The sequence below is a fragment of the Pimephales promelas genome, chromosome 15, assembly GCF_988280905.1.
Source record: "Pimephales promelas chromosome 15, fPimPro1.hap1.1, whole genome shotgun sequence".
Classification (NCBI taxonomy): Eukaryota; Metazoa; Chordata; class Actinopteri; order Cypriniformes; family Leuciscidae; genus Pimephales; species Pimephales promelas.
In genome coordinates, this window is record NC_142783.1 from 21436466 (window position 1) to 21456728 (window position 20263).

The 20263-nt window shown below is 38.3% G+C and overlaps 1 protein-coding gene across 6 annotated transcripts in view; it reads left to right on the forward strand.

The window, feature by feature from the left end:
- The window catches only part of ehbp1 (EH domain binding protein 1), a 126368-nt gene that overhangs the window by 78823 nt on the left and 27282 nt on the right, over positions 1–20263 (forward strand). For 3 of the 6 annotated variants that reach the window (XM_039654159.2, XM_039654271.2, XM_039654340.2), the window contains 5 exons: positions 6332–6500; positions 9839–10012; positions 12873–13024; positions 17718–17856; positions 18247–18347. In XM_039654159.2, the coding sequence (XP_039510093.2) occupies positions 6332–6500; positions 9839–10012; positions 12873–13024; positions 17718–17856; positions 18247–18347 (735 nt within the window). The remainder of the gene's footprint in view (positions 1–6331; positions 6501–9838; positions 10013–12872; positions 13025–17717; positions 17857–18246; positions 18348–20263) is intronic. The other 3 variants (XM_039654413.2, XM_039654498.2, XM_039654575.2) reach the window with 1 other exon arrangement.

The window sequence follows — 20263 nt, forward strand, 5'->3', positions numbered from 1 at the left end:
CGTTCGTCCGCCCAACGCTTTCCATCCCATCCCATCCCGTACACTCTCACTCTCTCTTTCTCCCTCTCTTTCTCGACTACATATAATTGGATTTGTGAACGGGAGCAGCCGAATGCTTCCTTTAGAATGGCCGGGGACACAAGGTGAAGTTTTCTCATTACAGACCACGAAGCCAGGGGACAGATCATAGACGATCTGTATTTTCCATTTAAAGAGGACAGAAATGGGAGAGAAGGAAGAATAAAAGAGAGGAGGGCTTGATAGACAGTGCAGAGAGAGGGAGGTGAAGAGGACAAGGAAGAGTCTTTATTTCACAGGTCACTTTCTAAAGGACGGAGACAGAGGGGGGCCCGAGACGTGGCGATGTTTTCGTTTTCTTGAATGCGTCTCGACATTGCATCCATATTTGATTGCTTTCGTGAAAGCACTGAAATTTTGGGTTCGTTTTTTTTAACTAAGCAGAGTTTAAGATTATTTGCGTGCCATCTGTATGAGTTCATAGGAAAGTAGGGTGGCAAATCAAGAGCCGCTTCTTAAAATAAGATTGATTGCCACATGGACTTCATCAGTTATAATTATGTCGGCAGTCAACTTCATTGCACACGATTCATTGCAGTTTAAAAAGTCTGTAAATGCACTTTTGAACATGAGTATTCATATTACAAAAAAACATATAGAATTTTTTGAAATAGAAATAATTCAATGTCGTATATATAAATAAATGAAAAATATGTACATAATAGAATCTATTTTTTATATAATGGCTGAAAAAATATATACAATTTTGTTTAAATAAAAATTTGACACTAAAAATTTAAATCAGTCATTTTAAATTCTTTGAATTTGGGCATCACAACATTTTAATGTACAGTATGAAAATTGAGATTTGTTAAAGTACATTTAACTGTGTTTTTGAATCTCTTTTTAAATTAGATGCACCAGCGTATCTGCCAGTAATCTGTATTGGCCGATAAAAGCAATTATTTTCACAATTGACCATCGGATGATTGTTTAAAAACAGCCAAACAGCCAAAACAGGTGCTGATTATGTCCTGTCAATCAAAAGGGGGCAGAAAAAAAACATCAGATTGCAACTCATACTGTGTCAAGAGTTAAAATAAAAAACAGCAATCTTACAGCACGCTCCATATGACTCTATGAATCACCCGTAGTTCAAGCCAGGGTTGCCAGGTCTTCCGTTTATCCCTATACAAAACATTATTTGTTGTCAAAAATCATAAAGAGAAGTAGAAACAAAGTCTCGGCCTTCAGTTTTTGTCCATCTTATCACGAAATTTGAGCTATTATACTTAAGCACAAGTCTTCCAATTTAACACAAGTTATCACATGGAAAAACATGCATGAACTTCAAATGGTATGTTGAAAGATACAGTATAACTCTCATGTAGTCACTCAATCAGTGTTTCAACCGTGAAAAGACGTCAATAAACAGCTTGTAAACAATGTCACTTAATGTTGCATTTACCTCAGAAGTTGTTTGATGTTTGTTAGTTAGTTACAGTATATACTTAACAGTAAATTAGCCCCTCTCTTCTGTTTTTTATATGTATGTTTGAAAAAATGTATGAAAACAACATTGTGTATTATTATTATTATTATTATTATATCTGAAAATAAAAAAGACATAAAAAATGTAATAGTTTGGGCTTAATTGTTAGTTTTAACCTCTAATATTATAGTAATGTACCAAATGAGATGGTTCCCTGTATAGCTTATTGCAGCATTAGTTGGGAACGATTTATTTTCCCTAAGGAAAATCAAATCAAACTATCGGCATTATTATCGATGGAGGTATTTAGTATCGGTGCATCTTTAGTTTTTAAAGATTAACTTTAAGTGAGCATTAAATAATGGCAAAGGAAATGTAGATGTAAAAATAGGGGAAATGACCATGCACAATTAAAAATACAATACAGAAGAAGGCCAACAATAATATCAATATGGTCCTGTGCATCCCGAGTATTACTTTTTTCCTACTGAGAATCTAAAATGATTTAATTAGACCAAACATTTTTCCCATCATTTTCCATTTTTCTTTAAAATAACAAAAATAACCATCCGTGGAGTCATTCATGCAATCAGAATCATAATTGATAAATTACTATTGATTCCCCCTCTGTACACACATATTTGTTGTTGAACGGGATAAAGATCCAAAACCTCTCTTCGTCTGCACTGCTTGCTTGCGTGTGTGTGTGCGCGCGTGTGCGGAGCCCTCCCCTTCTCTGCACACTCAGTGTGTCATGACAAATATATCTGTTTGTGCTTCACTGGCTGGCACCGTCTCTGGCTGGCTGGCACGGCTGTGTTAGCGCCAGGGCCCTGAGCCTGTGTGTGTGCCCAGCCGAGCGACTCCTTCCATGGCTCGCTGCACCCCCGCAGCCCCCACCCACCCTCCAGCCCCCTCCAAAAGAGCAGCCTGGCTGGGGCAGCCACCGGGACCCCATACCCACCATGAGTGCTTCTGTCTGGGCCTCAGCTCTACTGCCCACCCCCTCTCTCCCTGGATCTCCTGTCCAGAACGAGGGTAACAGCCCTCTATTATCTGCTTTTGCTACTCTCTCCCTCCCGTTTTACTTCCCAAAGGATGGAGTGAGGTCTTCCCACACACCATGCTTTCTTCTACACCTTTAACTATGACTTTGTCATCGTTTCTGCCACCCCTGTGTTCTTCTTTCATTTTCGTCACTCGTTCTTGTGGATCCCCTCATTATGCTTGGAGATCTGCAGCTGGGAGGTTGGATGGGCCACTGATCTTTCTCCCCTCTCTTCCTTATTCCTTTTACTCCCTGTTTCTCTTCCTCTCACTCCAAGCATAGCTCAGTTGGAGAGTCCAGACTGAACGGTCAAGCTTCAGTGTAGCTGAAGAAGAGCCACTTGAAGTCCATTTGAAGAGAGTCATTAAAGAAATCTCTTCATAAGAGGACAGACAGTTTCACACCTCATTGCTGCTGTAGAAATGGATCGTTCCACCGTGGTTATTCTGCACATCGTGCAAGGCTGATTCATTTGGGGAGTTCATTTGTATCTCTCAATGATTGTTTTGACCTCATACCTTAACTTTCCCTTTCAGTCTCTCATAATTTCAGTTTTAAGTGCTTTATTTACAAGCATTAATACATATCACATTAAACAATGATGGGAAAAATGACAACATTACAATAAGGTTAAATTCTTTAGCAATAGTTGAATTTTTATTATATTTTTTTAAATAAATGATTTTCATAGTGATTATTTGTACAGCATTTATTAATCTAGCTTAATATTAATTTATACAACATTTAAATCTTACAAAATATATTACTATATGTTGAAATTATATTATTATGTTATTGCATTAATTAATATTAATGTCTAGAATCTTATTATAAAGTTTTTCCTGGGAAAAAAAAGTCTTTCTTTTCCAACTTTTTCAACTCCAATGCAATTAAATCCTACAGTAGTATAAAATATTGTGAAATATGGTGAAAAAAAAGTACAGGCCTGGAAAATTTAAATAAAAAGTCACAATTTTCAGTGAAAGTAAATTGCTCTGGTTAGGAAAAGATTCACAGAGATGCATTCAAGTGGCCTTTTTTTTTTTACTATCAATGTCAGCATCCATTTAGTGTGAATCAGCATTTATACCAGCTATTCTATGCATTTCCAGCTTCATAAAGCTTCTCTCTGCACCTACATATTTGACCAGTTTAATCCTCTGTTAAATATTTCAGCCGAGTCTGTATGGATGGAAGCATCTCCCCTTTCCTCTGTCTTGTTAATTTTCCTTGACTACAGTATTACAGAACATTTCCTGAGTTGCCTAAAAGCAGTTTGGGCATGGTCGTAATCCTGTCCTCTGGGCACACACACATGGAATCTCATTTTCTGTACTAATGGCTAGCCCAGCCCTGAATCGCTGTATGTAAAACAGTGTGTCGAAGGTTGTGTGTGATGATACCTGCAAGGTTGAGTTGATCATGTGGCGTTTTAGACTTCAGTTACAGAAAGAATGACAATTATATTACATTAAATTGTATGATGAGCACAGGGCAAAAGCCTCACAGCTCAAACGAAAAATACATTATTGTAGTGGCAGATTTTGTCACTCTCACAGAAACACTTGGTTCTCTCTTCTTTTCTTTTACAGCCATGTGATAAAATTGAGCAATTCCTAGTCACCCCCCTATTAGAGCAGATGTATTCATTTTGCAACAGCATAGTGGACACACTTGCACTAAACGTGCCCAATTCAGCTTTGGCAGGAGTGCTTCTGTGTTTTCAGGTGTAACCTGGCCTTAGCTTTGTCTTACATGTTCAAATTATCCTGAGACTCAAGGACCCCTAGGCTGGACCCCTGAAAAGTGCTCCTGGGATTCCCTCATCTGCAGCTCTCCGCTTATTGTCCTTCTGAACAATGGCCTCAGACAAACAGTGTCCACAGAAACAGATGAAATGGGGTTAATTAGCTTAACACTTTTGTAACCAATTGGGTTAATTCACTCTCTGCTCTTTTCCTTTAGAAACCTGTTGGCAACTTGAAAATGTGTGCATGTGTTCATGTGGCTGTCTATGGAGCCAGGTTACCCATCTTGCTAAGCGAACCTGTCTAAATGTTAATGAGTGGTAGTGATACTGCAACTTACTGTATAAATATTGCACAAAAATATGATTATTATTTCCGCTAATGACGGCTTGACAGAGCAAAGGAATCATTGTGGACCTCATCAAAAGTTGTTAAATACATTTACACCAGCCAGCACTTCATATAGACACATACTGGATAAGAACATCCTTATCAAACCTGCCAGATCCAACAAAAAATACAGGACCAAGATGCACAGGATCTGGTAAAATGCATTTCATATTTGCATAGTCTAATAAAGGAAAATAAAATAAACTAGTTGCTATACATAAGGAAATTTATTTCAGTGTAAAATGCTATTTTTACCTACTAACGAATATTTTAAGCAGACTGAATAAGTCCTGTAGAATAAATGACATTGTTTAACTGGAACCTGGGCAAATTGAGTAACAGTCACAGAGCCGGGTCACAATTAACAAAGCTTATTGGCGATTTAAAAAATGTTATCACCTAAAGTAATGACAAATAGGCTTTCCAACTAATGTAAAACATTATTTACATAGTATAATAGTAGTAAATTACAACAGAACAATAACCAGGTGGTTACCCTTGCTCCAGGGCTCCAGGGGAACCTTGGAGTATGATGTAAGATTGAATCAAGCATATATAAATAAAGCAAAACAACAGAGAAAAAACATAGCCCTCCTATACCATGTTAATTTAATCTTGATCTCATTAAATCCAAATTTAGTCTTGAGGTTTTTAGAAAAAAATGGATCTTAAAGATCTTATTTAGTTTCATTTTTGAATAACTAAACCTGGCCCTCGCCATGAACATGGCCATGGAAGCTAGAATGGCGTTTAAGGAAAGGTAAAAAACTCGAACTGATTAATTAAAGTTATTATTTCACCACCTGCATGATGTCATGAATGTCAGTTCTACATCATTGAACCTTGATTCAAACAGGTTACTATGGTTGTGACTACTGACTAGCTGGTTAATTTCTTTAACAGTGCATCACACTGTGGTAGGTAGCAGTGAGTTATGTCATTGTACATGAAAACACCCCTGATTAACAAAGGTTACTTCCATTATAGCCAGGAGATATATTAATAGATCTGAAAAACAAACATTACCATTGTGATACTTTGAGGTGCTCTTGAGGGTGAACTTTATAGCTTTACATAGACGCACTAAAACTGTGGTCAATGCCATTTCATGTTGCCTTAAAAAGATTGTGTGACATATCCAACATGGCAAACTATTTGTACAAATGTGGTCTTTTATTAATAAGCAGTGTTCACTAATGAACGTAGTAAAAGTTTGGATTTGATGACCTTTCCCGATCCTTGTTATCTTCTCTCATTTCCTCATCTGTCTATTCCCAAATTGATGTTGTGAAGTAGTTGATGCATACATTTCTGTCTCTACCTCCTGTTGATGCACACAAACCACCCATAAACATGTAGTCAGAGAAAAAATGACACTCCAGAATATATCTCAGTTTATTATGTCTGGATACAGAATCAATGACAAATGAACCATGCAGTGAATCTCTCCCACTCGCTCTCTCTCTGTGCCAGAGACCCTCCATCCAGGATAGTAAAGAAAGCTGCTATCAGTCTGATCTGATGGGAGAGAGAGGAGTGAAAATGGCATTTCTGTCAATTACTTGAGATGGCACCCGTTCAATAACCCCCCTGTCCCTCTGCCTATGTCTGTGTGTGTGTGTGTGTGTGTGTCAGGAGCGTGATGAAGAACGGCGCAGGCAGCTACGAGAGAGAGCCAGGCAGCTGATAGCGGAGGCTCGATCTGGAGTAAAGATGGCGGAACTGCCTCTCTATACTGACTCCACCTCTATTGCCTGTAGTGCAGCTGGGAACAACTTAAAAGGAAGGTCAAAGACAGCTGGAGGTGAGTGCCGGGGGGCTTTTATAGGCCGAACACGCACATACACTCACAATGCATAAACACGCATGCAAATGCACACACAAATCTGCATACGATCAAGCTGAAATACCACACAGAAGCTAGTGACCTGCAGACAGTCTCCCCAAATGTACATAACTTGCTTTGCGAACTCTAAAATAGCTTTACATCCTTCATAATTAAGGTAAACCCACAATGCATTGCTTCATGGTCAGATGAAAAAAACATCCAAGATGGCCGATAAAGAAAATGGGATGTTTAATATTGATAAAACTCATTCACTGCCTAAAAATGTTGGTATTGTTTTGCCCAATGTGTGCTATGTTCATTTTGAGGTACAATATGAAAGTAAATGGGGTACAAAATGGATAAAAAGAGACTGAGACATTCTGGAAAATTATATTTTTTGTGTTTCAAGTTGAGTAACATGAGGTTGTTATTTTATTGTATACATGTATATTTTATTTGATATATGATTAATTGAATTATTTTTTAAGATTCATCTAATATTTTATGCTTTATTTTAATGCATTACATATACAACAATGTACAAAATGTACATTCTTTGCTAAAGGAATTCTCTAATAGAGTATTGCACTATTAACTGCAGAGTAATAATCATGTTAATGCAGGTTGGAATTCAATCCCCATGGTAATGTTTATTCTGATGAGACACATTTTGTCAGTGTTTGTTATTCCTGGCTCCCATAGGCTCCCTGAAAATGCTCCTAACAGAACATTAAGGCTGTGAGATTTTTAATTGGCTCCCGAAGCTTGTGTATGTGTGTCCATTAGGAGCAGGCCATATGTGTGTGTCCATTAGTGGCTTTCAGCCCTTAAAAAAACGTTTTTTGTTGCTCACTCCGTAATGACAAGCAACACTTCTGCCTTCAATGCCCAAAGGAGCATTACATTAAGAAACACACCAACACACCCACATAGTCTGAACTCTAATTTGAGGTGTTCACAGAGGGCTTCACTTCCATTTGTTCAGGCAGTCGCTTCTCACGTAATCCTTCGGAAATACATCAGGAAAACTCTGGCGACGGCCAACAGTGCCCTATGCCCCAACACGCACACATACACACCAGTCCACACGGCCCAAATCATCATCACCGTCATTATAACACACACCCATGCTGGCTAATCAGCGTCTCATTGTCCACGGAGGACTCCTATAGACCGCATCTTCTTCAGCTCGGCTTTCCTGCCGCGTCCCGCGTTATCATCAGCCACCATTTCTCCTTTTATTTCACATTACAGGACAATGAGATGGCATGTTACTGTAGCGCTAGCCATTGGGAGGACTGTGCGGAAACAGTGGGGCAATAGCATAGCGGGGTAGCTGTGGTGTATTATTAAATGTGTTTACGCCGACGGGTGTTAGCGTTGTGGCTAGCTGCTGCGTATAATTAAAAGCGTGCACGTACGTCGAGCGAGAGGGGTGTTAGTGGCGCGTCGAGGTTTTGTTTAATACGCGAGGTGTTAACATAGCAGGTTAGCCGCTGTGCCTAATTCTGTGCCGGCTCGTGTCCGTGTGTACCATTTCACAGCTCAAGGGGAGACACAATATTCCTCTCCTTTTATCTCTTTCATCTCTCCCTCTTTGACGCCCTGCATTTTCTCTTCATCCTCTCCCTGTCCGCCTAATAGTGTTCCCTCCTCCACAATCACGCGTTTACCTCATCTCAGAAACACTACAGAACACATCTCATGGCCTGCAGAGATGGACAAACCTGCATTTGGACGGAGGGAGCAGAGGAAAATAGCGTGTCAGAGAGAGGGAGAGAAAGAAAGACAGTTTAAAAAAAACGGTTTATTTGGCCTTTCAGGCTGTTGAACTCTGCTAATTGTAGAACTCATTAAAAATCAGGTTGGAGGGAAATGCTATAGGCTTGATGCACAAGGCCTATCGTGCAGAACGCATAATCCCACCAACAGACACACACACACACACACACTTGAATACACAAACACTCTGCTCTAATTCTGGGAGAGCTCAAGTTGAGTAGAGCAAAACATTCACCAGCAAAACTTTCACCAACTCCAGCAGAATGCATTCTGTTAATTAGCTTAGCACTGCCCTGTATGTGTGTGTGTGGGGGGGGCTATATCATGGAAAGTAAATTAAAAAATCATGAGAGAAATTAAATAAGTCAATTCTTTTCCTCTGATTTTCAAAATGTTGTTTTTTTCTGGAGAATGTCATGTGCCACAGGGCTGCACGGTTAATCAAAATAAAACCAAAGTTGCGATATGGCTTTGTGCGGTAATCATATCACAAAAGCTGTGTTTTTATTAAGTAAATATATGTGCTGGGTGGTTCAAAGTAAAGCTTGTAACTACAGTTGTAGTGTAAAATTAAATAATTACATTATTTTAAATTACATTGAAATATTACAATATTTATATTTAGCACTATTGTTAAAAAAAATAATTACATTAGTAGTAGTAGTAGTATCCTTTTATTCAGACTCATGGTCCATCCATATACAAAGAAAAGACAAAAATAAAATAAAATACAATAATACAAATACACAACACAAAGTTACAAATGACTCGTTTTGAAAAGACACTTATACCAGTGTCCCCAAAACTGAGACATGTAGCGTGTGGCACTGTACCTAACATTCACCAGCACCACAACAACTTGATTAACAGGTTACTATTAATACCAACTTGATACCATTAATGGTATTCACAAACATTTTGCAAATCATAAACATTTTGGCCAAAACTTAAAAACAAGCACAGTAAACCTAGAACTTTTTTAAATCACGCAATCGGACTAAATGGAATTTGATTTTATTCCTTGAATCATGCAGCACTATTTTTCCTATTTGTTTTGTCACTTATTTAAGAGTGTGTGTGTGTGCGGCTCTGCTCTAGTTACCATATAACTGAATGAGATCGATGTGTTTGGATTGAGTGTGTATTGTCAAGGGCTCTGTGGGATTCAGATCTGTGGATGCGGAAGAGGAACTCTGGAGGAGATTTTGCCGTCAAGGCCAAATCTGCCATGCAACACACACACACACACACACACACATAAAGCTCAGCTCTCTGCCAGACACTCTCAGCCATCTGCCTGATTTTTCTCAGCTCAAACAAACACACCCCAATGTGACAGCAGCAAACTTTTTGTTAAGGAATTACCGTTGTATGAATAAATGGGTCTAAACAAATGTTTTTCTTACTCTTTACTAACATGCAAAGTTTCCTTTCCCACTGGAATGCCGAACTAACGTTCAATGCTTCACTAACCACCTCTTTCTCTTTGCTCTTCTTTTTTTGGCCATCCCTGTTTGTTTGCTTGCTCGCAGACGTGTTGGATGGGGTGAGTGTGGAGGGTGTGGATGAGGAGGGCAGGAGTGATATTGAGGCGGCGGCGTCTCACGCTGATGATGTCACACATACTAACCCTGAGGAGGAGCTGTCTTCTTCATGTCTAATGGATGATGATTTTACTAACTCTGCCAGTGACCTGGCCTCTCTGGGTAACCCAACACTGCATGACCTATGCTTGTGTTTGAACGTGTGCATGTTAATGCTACACACCTGTGCTTGTGTATAGTAGTTATGTTCTGTGTGCATCTACTTCTGTTAGTTTCTAACTCTAGTGTTTTTATTTTTTGTTTTTACCTTTGACCTTTTATCCTACCATAATAACCCTTCATTTAGTAGGGCTGCATGATTATTAAAATTAAACTGAAATCATGTTATTAATATTATCATTATGGTCATATTGATATATAATCACAAAATCTTTGGTCCAAATTGTGCAGCCCTAGAAACAAGCACGGCAAACCGGCTCTTTTTTTAATTCTCTGAAAAATCTCCGATTTTTCCCCCCTAAATTGTTCAGCCCTTTAATTTAATATTTCTTCTGTTTCCTTTGCTATTACTTTCTATTTTAAGCACCTTTTAAAATGTATCTTTTAATTCAAAATAAGCTCATCTGTTTTAGACACAGAAGGGTTGTTTGTGTCTCTTAGAGTTTAATTAGTTTCATTAAAAACTATTTGAACATTTTCCCAAGACAAACACAATTATTTCGTTTGTTTTCGTGTCTTGCTGAGTAAGTCATATGATGTATATGATTTATTCTCCATCTCTTTAGTTTACTTATGTAAGTCTATCGTCATTGTTTGTTGCATTGTTTGGTTTGTGTTTTTGTCTGTTATTGTGAAAAGACAATCTTTTTTCCTGCATCGTGATTATGAAAAACGAGCTAATTTTGCTCATTTCAGTCTTACTTTTTTTTTTTTTTTTCTTCATAGCACAGTTGGACCTGCTTGCAATCACATCATTCTCTATAGGGCACGGCTTTTTGGTTACTGCTGTATCAGTAGAAAATGAGCTTGTGTGCTCAACATTTAAATACTTGGTCAGCATGTTCTGTAGCAGTTGCAGCGTGCTTTCAGAAACCCTCCTCCTTCCACAGCTCCACCTGTATAGATCTGCTACGGGTGATTCATGTATGTTTATTGTACAGCAGCAGTGTGTCGTGTATGAATTGGCAGTAGCTAGTCCCATTGCTCTGCAGCAGCGTAGTAGATTTATTCAGCTAGACCAAATATATCAACATTGTCATACCCATTACAATGCCAAACACTCAGAGAGTTGTGACGTAAGAAATGAATGCATGTCATTATTATGGTGCACACTTTTAGTTAGTTGGGGATGTGACTCTTGTGTTTGAGCAAAACTGTTGGTCACACACACATACACACAATTGACTCCTGTGGTGTTTTTTGGGCGGGAGAGAGAGGGATGCTGGGAGACGAGGAGAACAGGACCCACATGAAAAGCTTCCTCACCTCACTTTCATCTCCAGCTCAGATGAGAGAGAGAGAGGAGGAGCTACACCTGCTAGTGAAAGGTTACTAGAGAAAGAGACTTGGAGAATATAAAGACAGACATAAAATAAGGCACCAACACATGTAAAAGGCAAGTCTGCATGTGAAGGAAGAAATTCATTTGAAGAAATTCAAGTCATTGTTCATTTGAAAAGAAAGAGGAGGTATTGTGGGTTGTATTTCTTTAAAGTAATCACAGTGACTAGCACTGTTCCCCTTAAGCCGTGCACATGTGTGACTGCTCACCTAAATACTAAAAATAAATACTTTGGGCAGCAGTCAGTTTAAAAAATGGATGGTGGAAAGCTAGAGATTTCTCAAATTTGAGCTAAATGAATGGACACTGTTTCAACTGGAGTTTATCTGAGTGTCCATTGAATTATAGCTAAATGAATGGATAGTGTTTCCGCTGGAGTCCGTCCAAGTGTCCATTGATTTTTTTTTTTTTTTCTCAGTATGCAGCTGAAGCTGTGAGAAATCTTGTGTGGAAATACATAGCACTGATTAATTCCCGAGAGGATTAATTCACAAATAGTATAGCACAAAGTTCATTGTGGCATACAGAGGCTCACAAAAGTCGTGCATTATTTTATTTTGTTGTGATCTCAACCAAGCAAGTTTTAGAGTTTTTCTCTCTTCTTTTTTTCCAAGAGAGAAACTGGAAGACAACAATAATGCAAGGCCTCTAGATAACACTATTAATGATGTTAAAATGCATTAATAACTTTATTATACTTATACTATTATAATATCATAATTATACATAATAATTTATATGTAATAAATATGTATTATAATTGTATTCATTAAAATGAAGTTATACATTTATATAAATGATCCGTTTCAATATGTTTTGTTTGTTAATAATGCATTAGTAATTAATTAATTTATACATTTAGGAAAAAATATGTAATGATATTCTTATGAAATATACAAAACAATAACAATATATATATATATATATATATATATATATATATATATATATATATATATATATATATATATATATAATATACACTACCTTTCATATACACTACCTTTTTATAACTTTTGCGTTTAGTAAAAACATTAATAGTTTCCTGCCATTATATTGATGAAAATTGAAAAAAGTCTTAAACAATTATTCTATTTTTATTCAATACAGGCTTTCAAAAAAGCATTTTTGAAATGTAGTGTACATTATATTTCTCTGTAAAATCCAACCAAAAAATCCATGTTGTGCATTGGGAACAACAACAAAAAGAAAAACGTTTAATTCAAAACATGTGATTGGGTGCCATTTATGAATCAAGGGAGACATTCCAGGTGTGTCATGCTCACAGCATCTCGCTATCTCTCCAGCAAAGTGTGTGTGTATGTATGTGAGTGTGTATGAGGTTGAGAGGGCCAGTTTGCTTAAAGGCAAACATTGTCATGTCCTCTGCTTATCTGTGTGTTGGAGACGAGTGGCCTGCTGCATATAACTCTTCCTCCCTCTCTCTCTTTCTCTTTTTAGGTGTGATGAACAGCAGGCATGTAGACCTGAAGCTCAAGAAGCTCACAGAGTTTCGGCCACAGGGTGGCAGCTCTCCTTCCTCCTCATCCTCTTCTTCATCACTGACGGCATCCAGTACTTCACCCCTCAGCCCTGAATCAGGCGGCCTGCAGGTAACATTTACACCCACCTGCTCTATCTTTAATTGCGTTAGCTAAGCAAGCAGCACTAATATTATTGCTCATACTTAGGGAATCATTGTCAACAAAAACTTTGTTGAGTAAGACATGAGTCACTTCAAATTGTGACTTGTAGCTTAAAAGTTGTAATATTTACTTTTCTAAGTGACTTATAACAGATTTGAAGATAGAATAAGTATTAAAAGCTTTACAATGAGTCATATTTAGGGATCAGAACTGATTGGGGCTTTGCTCTTTCTGTTTTGGGCTTGTAAACAACCACCCAGAACACCCTAGTAATTACATAGAAGTGTGCTGAAAGACACCACACAAATTTTCATCAGGATATGCAAAAATATACCCGAATAAACATTCCCAAAGGTCATTGGGAGCTTATTTATTGCATTTTATTGTATGCTTGTTATGGTAGTTTTAACAGTATGAAATTATTGGCTTGGTTCTCATTCTCTTGCGTGTCTATGCGTGTGAGGTAAAAGGCCAAGACAGATTGATTTTCTTTGATTCGCTGTCTCTTGTTTATTTTTTGTCTGAGGATCATCATGTGTTTATATATTAAGCCAGAACACATGAATGACATTTTACAGCCATTACCTCATATCACACCTGACCTTTTCTGAGAGAGAAGAGAGCTTTGGATGTATCGACAGCAGCGTGTGGCTCACGATGTTGACATGCAGTGGATTGATTTACCTTGTTTATTAAATACCAGCGTTCTGTGTGTAAGAACATGCATACCTGTGTACTGCAGACTGCTTGGTGTTTATACGTGTGTGTGTGTGTGTGTGTGATGACCTCCTAGCTCGCTGTTGTATTCAGAGCCCCCAGGTGGTGACTGTAGGGCATGTTCAGAGATGCTGGCGACTACCTTCCCCCACCTGTTCGCCCCTTTCTACCTCTCTCTTTCTCTCTGCTGACAGAGGGGATTTCCTGTGAGCAGATGTTAGCAGGCTCTTTGATGCACAATGACTGCAGTGATGTGTTCGTTTGAGTCGGCAGGCCTCTTTCAGTGCACTGCAGCAGGTGTGAAATAATTGGTTGAGGTTTCCCAAGGACTAATCACAAATAGGTTAGATTCCAGAGACAGATATACAGACATGACGAGGATGACTCAAATTGTCACACATGCAGCGATTCATTTGGGTTGGAGAAGAAGAATATTTACCCAGTAATATTATTGATAATAATTAAAGCTGCAGTCCGTAGCTTTTTGGGGGTTAAAAATTATCCTAAATTCATTTTTGAGATAATACGTAACCAGCCAGTGTTCAAAGTTATCTGCTTGCCTTAGCTCGATTCAAAGCGGTAAGCTTGCAATAATGTTTTTAATTCCAGTGGTACTGGTGGATTTCCGAGGGAGATTCGAGCATGTCTTCGCGTCATTACGTCACATCTGTAAAAAATAAAGTCGGAGTCTCAACTAGTATACGCTATATTGCGTGTGAGGATGCTGGAGGTGGACATTTATAGCCTTTGCTCACAGCACTTGATATAATTAAACTTATCAATTTGGCGGATCCAGAAAGGTTCAAACGACAATCACCAGTGACAACTGTAGATTCACCTGCTGTGAAATGCAAAAGCCTTCGAAAAAGAGACTGCAACCGGACCCATGCGAAAAACAAGGATACATATCGGAAGGACATTACTTGTAGTCACGCAATGCTGACGCTGTTAACATTAACAATTTGAGAACGGTATAATTTGCACGGTTTTGTGTGATATGATAACTTATAAGCGATTGTTAGATTTAATCAGTGCATTTTACTGCAATGTCAGAACCAGAACAGTGGATGTTACTTGTTCAGATGACATTTTCCAGTGAAAATTATTATGTTGGTCATACTTCCAAAAAGAATAATCTGTGATTGTGAATCCCAGTATCCACACCGGCACGGTGACTGACAGCCGCACTTTCTCCTCAAACATTGTGTTCATCCTCACTGTGCCGTGTGGAGGGTGTTGAATTTGCGTAAAGTTGATAATTCCGTGAATTACTGCAGTTGCAGATTTTGAACAGAGATGGCAACAAAGAGGAAAAACACTTTTCTGCAACTTTAATCAATAATAGCATAATTTATACACAATATATATTGATTAATAAAAATTAAGTGTTAGCAGTAACTTTAACAAAATGAAGGGAAAAACTGCCTCGACAAAACAATTTTCTGCTTTTACTTTCACCTACACTAGCGTTGAAAAGTTTGGGGTTAGTAAGAATGTATTTGTTTTATTTTCATTATTTTTTTATTCATTGCTCCAGTGTTAAGTCACATGACCCTTCAGAAATCATTCTAATAGGCTGATTTGCTGATTTTCAAAAACAATTAAAAAACATCCCAAATTTTTGAATGGTAGTGTATGACACTAATTTAAGCAAAAAAGAAAATGATACATGTGCACATGACCAATGCAGTCAAGAACTGGCAATTGTTTCAGAGGAACAGTACAATTTCTATCTTGAAATTGACGGTAAGTTGAGGTGATTTAACCGATAATTTCTAGTATGCCTTCCTTATGAAATGGCTTTTAGTGATGAGGGTCTTGTACTCTTTCTCTGAACAGTTCAGCACCTGCTGCAGAACTGCAGGCCTACACAACAGGCCAAAGCCCAGGGGAGGATCAGCAGGGTTACGAGCACTGAGGCTCTGAGCCTCGGTGGTTTGTGGGGTTTTAAAGAAAGAGCAGCTCACGCTTTCTCTTGTCTCTTCTGACCTTCACCCTATTCTCCATTGCAACCTTGTCTTCATGAAGAAGTTTGAGTATCAATGTGTTCCTCCTCAAAAGAATGTCTTTTCTTGCCTTTTTAAAACAAACGCATTAGGATCACATTCTCTCTCTCTCTGGCCTGCTCTTGTACCGTCTTTTAACTCTTAAAAAAATCTGAATCATCCGCTCCATCCCTCGAGGATTCTTCCGTCCCACAACTCCTCGAGGCCATAGTATCACGGTGTGGGACAGAATGGTTCCCCCCAGCACACACACTGCAGTCCCCCAGTGCTCCCGGTTGTGTCTCATTAGCAATTGTCTCTATGCACTGTGAGCCTGCTGCCATGGTGGCACACGATAACCGCCTGCAATGAGCAGCAGACCGCAACATTAGTCACGCATCCCAGATAGACACACACACCTCTGCCAAAATAATACCCACCACCACAATAATGATCGGGACGATAACAGATTAAAAAGCGCTGATCGCGATGTGGGGATAGCCCTGATATCTTCCCCAGCCAGGGGTACCGAGGGGCCGTGGGGGCAGGTGTTTCAAGGAACGGGTTGTTAGCGAGGGTTGGAGGCCTTGGGTCCTTCGGGAAACGAGGATTCTAGCGGGGCTTTGGGTTTGAATCCTGTTTGTTTTCTTTGGACTTTAACATGAGAGGAATCAGACGGGGTTAAAGGGCTTTGTTGAGCTGTCTCTAGAGATCCAGGCTGTTGAATGTGTCGTTTTAACACGTAACACGCTCACGCCTTTGGTTTTGTGTGATGACTGCGGTACTCATTACACTTATAGGGATGTACTTAGGGTGACGTTTTTTCACCATCAGATTGCCATTGTATGATGTTTTAGGAATGAGTATATTTTGCTTTATTTATTAACTTTTTATTTACTTTATTTTATTAACAAGTTAAATGTATTATTTATATTTAACTTAATAAAAATGTACATGTTGAGATTAATCAATTCTGTAGAAGTGGTAAAGAATGGTTAAGATGTGAACATTCACATGTATTCGTTTTATATATATATATATATATATATATATATATATACACCCAAGTGTTTTCTCATCTAGCCTATAGGAATTTCTGAAAGTTAAGTTACAATTTGTCGTGATGGCTGAAGAGAAGCTGCAGATTATGGCTTTGACAGCTAATATCGTCCCTTTAAACGTGGGATTAGTTGAATAAACAGCTATTACTGTTAATATTCACACAGGCTAAATTTGTTGTTCTCTAGGGAGATACTAATTGTAGCTTTGTTTTCAGAAGTTATAATTTTAAGTATAAACAGGCCAGAGGTAGTATGTGTATCTGTTTGTTCACACTTGTCTTTATTAGCTGTGTGGTTTCCGTACACACACCAGTGAGCTAGCGTCTGCACTAACAATGTTTCTCCCTCCTATTCTCAAGCAGTGGAACGTGTTCGCTAATTGCGAACTTTATAAGACGTTTCCTATTATTATTGACGTTGCAAATGTTATTCTGAACGCCGTCGTTTCGCTTTCCAGTCTGCTTGGCTTATTGGGCCTGGCACATAATAACACATTTTAATATTGAGTTGATTGGAAGCTGCAGTGAGAAGCTGCTAACACATGTTCGCTTCCAAGACAATAGTGCTTTTAATTTGCATAATCTGAATACATTTTCTGGCTCAGGTTTTGTTGAAAGTAGACTTAATTGCCTTATTTCTTTTGTGCTTGTGAGTTAATGTGGGACTCTGAGATGTACCAAGTGCTGCAGAACCTTTCCTAGACTGTTCTTCAGGCACGGCGCTCCATCGTTAAACATTTCTTGGCCATGTGTGTCTAATTTGTTCTTTTCTTTAATGTCGACCAGCATCAGAAGCAACTTTTATTCAAATGACTCCGCTCTACTTTTAAGTTAACTGTTCTTTTACTCTTTTTTTCCCCCCTTCATCCCTCCCTCTCTTTTTTTAATGTGTTTATAGAATAATGTGGACGAATTGCACGCAGAGCGTCTCCGCAGGGCTACGGAACGTCTGCGTAGTCCCGTTGTCTTCCACAAGGAGTCTGCTGTCAGGAAAACACAGCTCAAATCATTCAGCCAATACGTAGAGACCAGGCCAGGTGAGGTCCTTTACTTTTGCTGATGTCACTTCCTCCAGTTTGACTGCATAAACAAAGATTATGAAGGATTTTGCATTGTGGAACACTTAAGTGATTAATAAATTAATGTATTTAATGCATAAAGATGAGCATGTCTGTTACATTCAGGTTTGTGGTTCAGTTCTGCCAATTAGGCTTATTGTAAAACGAGTATTGAAGTGTCTCTTAAAGGTCTTCAAGAATACTGATGATAGTTTAACAGCTTTATAGGGTGTTTATATATAGTGATTGTTTTAATGGAGATGTCAGATCTGTCTGATTGGGTGAGGTTTATCTTCATATTAATTTATAATCAGGTGAGAATCGACCAACTTTTAATCTCTCTCTCTCTCTCTCTTTCTCTTGTTTTAGAGGTTAAAAGGCAGAGATCCGTGCCTGAAGATCTGAAGAGGGTTGGCGAGGAGAGAGGAGCTCTGACAGAGATGGAAGGACGAAGGCCAACTGAAGATGAAGTACTAAATGCAAATTTATATTCTGTGGCAGCACTGCTCGTTCTTATGTTGTCTGTGACACCAGGTCATAGTTGGACGTCACAGTCGCACTTAGTCACTCACATCTGTCTGAGGGGCAGAGAGGTTTTTGAACACTGATGCCAATCTGTTCTTCTCTAAAGCCAAAGAGGTCAGCCAAATTAGACTGCTATTCCCTGATAATTATAAGATTAGCAAAAAGGGAAAAGGACAGAGTAGTGGATATACCTTTTTCACTCCACCTTTCTTTCTTTTTCTCAGAACACTTTCAATTTGTCCTGAATCTCCCCTCCATTTTTGTCTCCATTTCTGGTTCCAATGTCAATCAAAAAAATGTATTGATTTATTTTTAAGAGAATAAACACGTAGTGTGAATATATACAAATAATTATAGATCTATGCAATTATCATTTCTTTCTTTCTCTCTATGCAGGCTGATCTAAAGAAACTACAGTATTTTAATTATTGCAGCACCAAATATAGGGACAGAGCATAGAGAAACATATCCTGGGAAGAGTGAGATAGAGACACAGAAAGAGAGAGAGGGAAGGTCAGTAGAGACCAGCTTTGCCCCTCTCTGTGTAGGGGTTAATGGGTGTTGAACTTGCCCATTACCCAGCTCAAGCTGAATTACCCAGCGAATGATGTTTGCATTAATATAATATATATGGAAATTTCAACACTTAATTATGGCAGAGAGGCGAGAACAGGGGGAGGGGGCTGATCATGTGTAAAATTGATTTGTGGAAGAAGTATTTGATAGAGCAGCGAGGAAGAGGAAGGTAGTTTGATGGACAGCAGGAGGACTCAGGCAGAAAAAGTGCTGTCTTGGATGAAAAAAAAAAACTTTTTTCCCCATTTCCCTCTTTCCTATTATGAAATAAGGTGCATCAGCACTAAAATATATATATATATATTTTGCAGCAATCTTTAGGATGTGAATTTAAATGAGCACTCTTTCCCCCCTCCCCCACTTTTCTTAGAATATTAGGAAGGTTGGAAGGAGGAGAGGACAGAGGTGGGTGATAAACGAGTGGAAGAAAGGGGGGTGGAAGTGCTTGTCACTATCACACACTTGGAAATAAGCGTGCAGTTTAATTACTGTATTTGTCCCTAATCACTGTCTCATCCTTCATTTCAGTGTTTCCCATGAGCCAGAGGGTGCTGGCACCAGGGCCACATGCGTAACAGAATAGAAGCGTGTTTCCAAACGCGTACATGTGTGAATCTGAGCACACACGTGTGCTGTGTAGATCTCTTAGATCCCTGCTGATAGGCCCTTAGGCACTGACCCACCTCTCCCACATATTTCAATTTTGCCTCTCTGCGTGTCAGTCTCCAGACTGCTGTAAAACTGGATTCTCTCTGCGGTCATTTAGCATGTGTTTATATTGGTGTGTAAGCGCACCCTCCTGCCTCCAGGCTTCACACATGAAGTCAGACCTCAGCATTTAAAGCTACAGTCTTTATAATATTGGTATATGGGTCTAAATCTTCAAACATAGTCAGATTTTTTATTATTATTATTAAATCTAATTTATTTTATATACATGTTTAAGCCAACATTATACAATTTTTATACAACATTATTAAGCCATGAATAAATAAAAATAAATAAATAAATCCTATTCAGGATTATGAATATTAATATATGAATATACATATATTTTTTTAAATAGAATGTATTATTAATTTATTTAAAAAACAACAAAAAGAAATATATATATATATATGTATGTGTGTGTGTGTGTGTGTGTGTGTGTGTGTTTTTTATTATTTTTTTTATTTTAAATGTGTGTATTATTGTTATTTAATACCTCATCTTTGTAATTAACCTAATTTGGGAAAGGTTTTAAATAATTTTTATCACATCCTAATTTTTAAAGAAAGGTGAAAAA